The 7329-nt window shown below is 53.0% G+C and overlaps 1 protein-coding gene across 1 annotated transcript; it reads right to left on the bottom strand.

Moving 5' to 3' along the window:
- Nucleotides 1-5455: 5455 nt before the first annotated feature.
- Nucleotides 5456-6427, bottom strand: LOC132238894 (keratin-associated protein 4-9-like). Its single transcript, XM_059704896.1, has one exon. The coding sequence runs from the start codon at nucleotides 6425-6427 to the stop codon at nucleotides 5456-5458; it is 972 nt and encodes a 323-aa protein (XP_059560879.1).
- Nucleotides 6428-7329: the final 902 nt, after the last annotated feature.

Genomic DNA, 7329 nt, shown 5'->3' on the forward strand with positions numbered 1-7329 from the left:
ATCGCCTCGGGAAGCCAGCCTGCATTTCTTTCTCAGGTTCATCTTCGCCATTTTTAAGGCCAAAACAGTCTCGGGTTTTTATTCTGTACACAGCAAAAGGTCAAGTTCAGCTCAAAACTATGCGCACTCGTTTTTAAACTGGCCTTTTCCCTTTATATGAGCACAGAAATCCCAGATGCATTTATGAATTTGTAAAAGCTTTAAGTCATTAGCTGGAAAAAAAGGATAAAGATGGCGAAGAAGTGGCTTTCTTGGGGAGTGACGTCCATATTGGATGGCCATGTGAGCTTCTTTCTTCCCTTCCCCCACATCCTGCTTTGGGGGAAGTTTCAGCAAATGACTCAGATGGCGCATTTTTCCTGAAGTCATGCTTAATAGAAAAAGACATTTTAAATTTTTTCCTATTTCGCTTTCTAAAGCAATGGCTAGCACCCAAGTTTGCCTTAGCCAAAGTTTGGTGTTCCAAACATGTTCTCCAGTAATTTTTAAACAAAACATTAAGTAATCTCATTGTGGGAGAGCTTATAGCTCTGCCCTCTCCTGCCAACTTTGAATTTCTCCACACCAGAGGCGGATTCGGTAGCGGGGTTTTATTTCTTATTACAGATTTTAGATTCCAAATACAAATTAAGAGTTTAATTTGGACAAGAAACCACATTAAGATGACCATGGCAATCTCTTATTTTTCCAGCCTGATTCAAAAGAGTACCTTTTAATATTCCAATTTCTTTATAATTTGGCCTTTTTGCACAGGTGATTCTATTAACGGCAAATTAAACATTTCAGGATTAGGACATGGAGGTGGAGGGAGCCATGAAGGCCATTCCTCCCATTTTTTCTTTTCCTTCTGCTCCTCTTAAGGAGTGGAGGGTGCAAGGGGGAGGAGATCTATCCTCCTTGACCTCTCCTAAAGCCTCTAGCAAATGAAATGCCGTGTTCCACAAGGGGAAACAATCTTTGCAAAATTCTGATTAACTTTTTGGCAAACTTTTAAGATCTGATGTACCTTTTTCAAGAAACCAATGGTTATGTTCTATAATAACATGCAAAAACTGTAAGAGATTACCTTCTAAAATTTTAACTCCTTAAGCATGCAAATCAAAAGTCTATAATAAAGTTTCTTACTTTTTAAAAAAGCCGAATCTACTTTTTTATTAAAGCCAAATCCTGCCCCATTAGCCTGGTGAAAGAAAACGCTCCCAACCTACTTACAGCTCGTGACTTCTGAAGTTGATCCTGGGCATTGCGTGCAGTGAATTTCCCCCACCTTTTCTCGGTGAATTTTCCATTCCTTTTCTCGGTGAATTCTTTTTTCCTCACCTTTTTTCGGTGAAACTTCCTTTTTTCGCTCTAGCGAAACCTTCACTTCCAGTTTTCCCCTTTTGGGCGCCAGATGTTGAGTGTTTCCTTCCCACTTCCTGCATGGATCAGGGTTCAGGAACTGGAAGCAGAGCCGCACACAAATGAAAATGAAAAGACAAGAGATAATTTGGGAATATTGGGGGACCAGGCGGGCAAGTCCAACTCAAGGGGAAGGACTTTCACCGGTGCTCAGGCCTCACCAAGCTTTTATTGATCTGGGATGCACCCATAGCATAGCCCTTAGGCAGGCGACCCCTGGCAACAGGCAAACTAGCCCATCAGCAAGGATTTACATAATAATAAATGGGGGAGTAGTTTCAGCTACCACTGTCTGGACAAACAGAGGAGGTGCCTAGCTCCAACCTTTGCTAGGGCTTCAAAGGCACCCAGCCTTGGGGGGGGGGGGGGGGTATTCTGTCTACGCTTATCAGATAGTGAAGGCAATAACCAGTTTCCCACACTCCAGGAACCATCACACCCAGGAACCATCACCTCCAGGAACCATCACACCCAGGAACAATCACCTCCAGGAACCATCACCTCCAGGAACCATCACCTCCAGGAACCATCACACCCAGGAACCATCACCTCCAGGATCCATCACCTCCAGGATCCATCACCTCCAGGATCCATCACCTCCAGGAACCATCACCTCCAGGAACCATCATCTCCAGGAACCATCACACCCAGGAACAATCACCTCCAGGAACCATCACACCCAGGAACCATCACCTCCAGGAACCATCACACCCAGGAACCATCACCTCCAAGAACCATCACACCCAGGAACCATCACATCCAGGAACCATCACCTCCAAGAACCATCACACCCAGGAACCATCACCTCCAGGAATCATCACACCCAGGAACCATCACACCCAGGAACCATCACCTCCAGGTACCATCACACCCAGGATCCATCACACCCAGGAACCATCACATCCAGGAACCATCACACCCAGGAACCATCACCTCCAGGAACCATCACACCCAGGATCCATCACCTCCAGGAACCATCACACCCAGGAACCATCACACCCAGGAACCATAACCTCCAGGAACCATCACCTCCAGGATCCATCACCTCCAGGAACCATCACCTCCAGGAACCATCACACCCAGGAACCATCACCTCCAGGATCCATCACCTCCATGATCCATCACACCCAGGAACCATCACACCCAGGAACCATCACCTCCAGGAATCATCACACCCAGGAACCATCACACCCAAGAACCATCACACCCAGGAACCATCACATCCAGGAACCATCACCTCCAAGAACCATCACACCCAGGAACCATCACACCCAGGAACCATCACCTCCAGGAACCATCACCTCCAGGAACCATCACACCCAGGAACCATCACCTCCAGGAACCATCACACCCAGGAACCATCACACCCAGGAACCATCACCTCCAGGAACCATCACCTCCAGGATCCATCACCTCCAGGAACCATCACCTCCAGGAACCATCACACCCAGGATCCATCACCTCCATGATCCATCACACCCAGGAACCATCACACCCAGGAACCATCACCTCCAGGAATCATCACACCCAGGAACCATCACACCCAAGAACCATCACACCCAGGAACCATCACCTCCAGGAACCATCACCTCCAGGAACCATCACACCCAGGATCCATCACCTCCATGATCCATCACACCCAGGAACCATCACATCCAGGAACCATCACCTCCAAGAACCATCACACCCAGGAACCATCACACCCAGGAACCATCACCTCCAGGAACCATCACACCCAGGAACCATCACACCCAGGAACCATCACCTCCAGGAACCATCACACCCAGGAACCATCACACCCAGGAACCATCACCTCCAGGAACCATCACACCCAGGATCCATCACCTCCAGGAACCATCACACCCAGGAGCCATCACCTCCATGATCCATCACACCCAGGAACCATCACACCCAGGAACCATCACCTCCAGGAATCATCACACCCAGGAACCATCACACCCAAGAACCATCACACCCAGGAACCATCACCTCCAGGAACCATCACCTCCAGGAACCATCACACCCAGGATCCATCACACCCAGGAACCATCACCTCCAGGAACCATCACCTCCAGGAACCATCACACCCAGGAACCATCACCTCCAGGAACCATCACACCCAGGAACCATCACACCCAGGAACCATCACCTCCAGGAACCATCACCTCCAGGAACCATCACACCCAGGAACCATCACATCCAGGAACCATCACCTCCAAGAACCATCACACCCAGGAACCATCACACCCAGGAACCATCACACCCAGAAACCATAACCTCCAGGAACCATCACACCCAGGAACCATCACCTCCAGGAACCATCACACCCAGGAACCATCACACCCAGGAACCATCACCTCCAGGAACCATCACCTCCAGGAACCATCACACCCAGGATCCATCACACCCAGGAACCATCACCTCCAGGAACCATCACACCCAGGAACCATCACACCCAGGAATCATCACACCCAGGAACCATCACACCCAGAAACCATAACCTCCAGGAACCATCACCTCCAGGATCCATCACACCCAGGAACCATAACCTCCAGGAACCATCACACCCAGGAACCATCACATCCAGGAACCATCACATCCAGGAACCATCACCTCCAGGAACCATCACACCCAGGAACCATAACCTCCAGGAACCATCACACCCAGGAACCATCACCTCCAGGAACCATCACCTCCAGGAACCATCACACCCAGGAACCATCACCTCTAGGAACCATCACACCCAGGAACCATAACCTCCAGGAACCATCACACCCAGGAACCATCACACCCAGGAACCATCACCTCCAGGTACCATCACACCCAGGAACCATCACACCCAGGAACCATCACCTCCAGGAACCATCACATCCAGGCACCATCACCTCCACTCTCTTCACATCCAGGCACCATCACCTCCACTCTCTTCACATCCAGGAACCATCCAACTAGGTTTTCGATAAAGGAATGAATTACCCTATGAGACTATTTGTGGGAAAGGAGTAGTGGGGAAAGCCTGGCATTGAGGCATAGGGATGGTGACTTCCACATTAGCAGAGACCCACATTGTCCACACATGGCCCTCAGTGTGCTCAACGACCTAAAGTCCCGGGAATTCTTCATATAAGGTCAGGTAACTGTTCTCCAGACCTCCTATTAGCTGCACCTCTCTCCCTGTCTCTCTCTGGTTCCTGTGCCGGACAGGCCTCTTCCCCTTCTTTCCTATCAGGCACACCTGATTAGCCCCTCAACGTTCAGCTCTCTCATTACTTCCCTAAGCAGCACCACCTGCACCTCGCCTTCTGCCCGTCCTATCTTCACTCTGTCACTCTGGGGCTGGTACATCGGTCTATGTTGCACTTAAGGGTCCGATGTTTCAAACTAGTCACTGAAATGTCCGCCCCTTCTCCAAGGACCTGAGTGTGTGCATTGTGACACAAGAGCAAGGCACCCCAGGCCCAGCTCTGTGCCAGATGCAGGGTAAAGGGTCTGTGTTTGGGCAACTGAATGGAATTGCATTGAATTCAAATTTTTGCAGTCTTGTGTGTGAAATCTTAAATGCCTGAGGTTCAGAGAACTGAGTTTTATAGTTTTATTTACAGTTTTCTAGAATTCCATTTTCTGGCATTTCATCTCTCCAAGAATTAGGACCCCAGCAGGTGTGATCTGACCCCAAGAGAAAGGCAGAGATAGAAATGGGAGTGAGTGAAGGTCAGGAAAGAGGGTGGCACCAGAGAAGGTGCTGGGCTCGCCCCCACACAAGCACTGACATATACACTGTGGGGAGAACCTAAAGTCCAGAGAATTCTTCATATAAGGTCATGTAACTGTTCTCCAGACCTCCTATTAGCTGCACCACTCTCCATGTCTCTCTCTGATTCCTGTGCCGGACAGGTGCTCCAGAGAGACAGGTGTGTGCTGGGTGAACAGCTGCGGAACCACAAACGAGACAACGGTTGAATGGAGAAGTGTGGGAGCCCACACCCTCTGGGAACTGTGAGAACTCCCCTGAATGGGGGTGTCCGTGGGCATCCTGTTTACCTTCACCCCCCCTTCAACAAAACCAGCAGGAGCTCGGCACCTGAAAGATCACCACAGCACCCTCAGGGACAGCACACTCAGCCACAGCATACTCAGCCAGGGCACACTCAGCCAGGGCACACTCAGCCACGGCACACTCAAGCACAGAACACTCAAGCACAGAACACTCAGGCAGGGCACACTCAGCCACGGCACACTCAGCCACGGCCCACTCAGCTACGGCACACTCAGTCACGGCACACTCAGCCAGGGCACACTCAGCCACGGCACACTCAGTCACGGCACACTCAGCCACGGCACACTCAGTCACAGCACACTCAGCCATGGCACACTCAGTCAGGGCACACTCAGCCACGGCACACTCAGCCATGGCACACTCAGCCACGGCACACTCAGGTACAGCACACTCAGCCACAGCACACTCAGCCACGGCACACTCAGCCACGGCACACTCAGTCATGGCACACTCAGCCACGGCACACTCAGTCACAGCACACTCAGCCACAGCACATTCAGTCACGGCACACTCAGTCACGGCACACTCAGCCACGGCACACTCAGCCATAGCACACTCAGTCACGGCACACTCAGTCACGGCACACTCAGCCACGGCACACTCAGCCACGGCACACTCAGCCATAGCACACTCAGCCACGGCACACTCAGCCATAGCACACTCAGCCACGGCACACTCAGGCACAGCACACTCAGCCACGGCACACTCAGCCAGGGCACACTCAGCCACAGCACACTCAGCCACGGCACACTCAGGCACGGCACACTCAGGCACAGCACACTCAGCCACAGCACACTCAGCCATAGCACAGTCAGCCACGGCACACTCAGGCACAGCACACTCAGCCACAGCACACTCAGCCACGGCACACTCAGCCACGGCACACTCAGTCAGGGCACACTCAGCCACGGCACACTCAGCCATAGCACACTCAGGCACAGCACACTCAGGCACAGCACACTCAGCCATAGCACACTCAGGCACAGCACACTCAGCCACAGCACACTCAGGCACAGCACACACTCAGGGGATAGGACAGTGTCTGTGGGCACAGCCCCTGGTCAGGGCAGGACAGTGTCTGTGGGCACAGCCCCTGGTCAGGGAGTGGGGCAGTGTCTGTGGGCACAGCCCCTGGTCAGGGAGTGGGGCAGTGTCTGTGGGCACAGCCCCTGGTCAGGGAGTGGGGCAGTGTCTGTGGGTGCAGCCCCTGGTCAGGGCAGGACAGTGTCTGTGGGCACAGCCCCTGGTCAGGGAATGGGACAGTGTCTGTGGGCACAGCCCCTGGTCAGGGAGCGGGACAGTGTCTGTGGGCACAGTCCCTGGTCAGGGAGTGGGGAAGTGTCTGTGGGCACAGCCCCTGGTCAGGGAGTGGGGCAGTGTCTGTGGGCACAGCCCCTGGTCAGGGAGTGGGGCAGTGTCTGTGGGCGCAGCCCCTGGTCAGGGTGTGGGAAAGTGTCTGTGGGCACAGCCCCTGGTCAGGGAGTGGGGAAGTGTCTGTGGGCACAGCCCCTGGTCAGGGAGTGGGGAAGTGTCTGTGGGCACAGCCCCTGGTCAGGGAGTGGGGAAGTGTCTGTGGGCACAGCCCCTGGTCAGGGAGTGGGGAAGTGTCTGTGGGCGCAGCCCCTGGTCAGGGAGTGGGGAAGTGTCTGTGGGCGCAGCCCCTGCACCCAGGGTGCGGGCAGGAGATGTGGCCGGAGCTGGCCGCGTGCATGGGCAGCCCCACCTGGGACGCGCTGGTGGCATTGCTCTACTCCTTGGCATGATTTTGTCCGTGGCTTGCTTCCAGTCTGTTCCTTTCCCGTTTTGGGCTTCTTTGCTGACATCAAGCTCTACTAATAATTAGGTGCTTCAGAAGCTCAGGAGGAGGCCGG

This window comes from Myotis daubentonii, chromosome 7 (genome assembly GCF_963259705.1).
Source record: "Myotis daubentonii chromosome 7, mMyoDau2.1, whole genome shotgun sequence".
Taxonomy (NCBI): Eukaryota; Metazoa; Chordata; class Mammalia; order Chiroptera; family Vespertilionidae; genus Myotis; species Myotis daubentonii.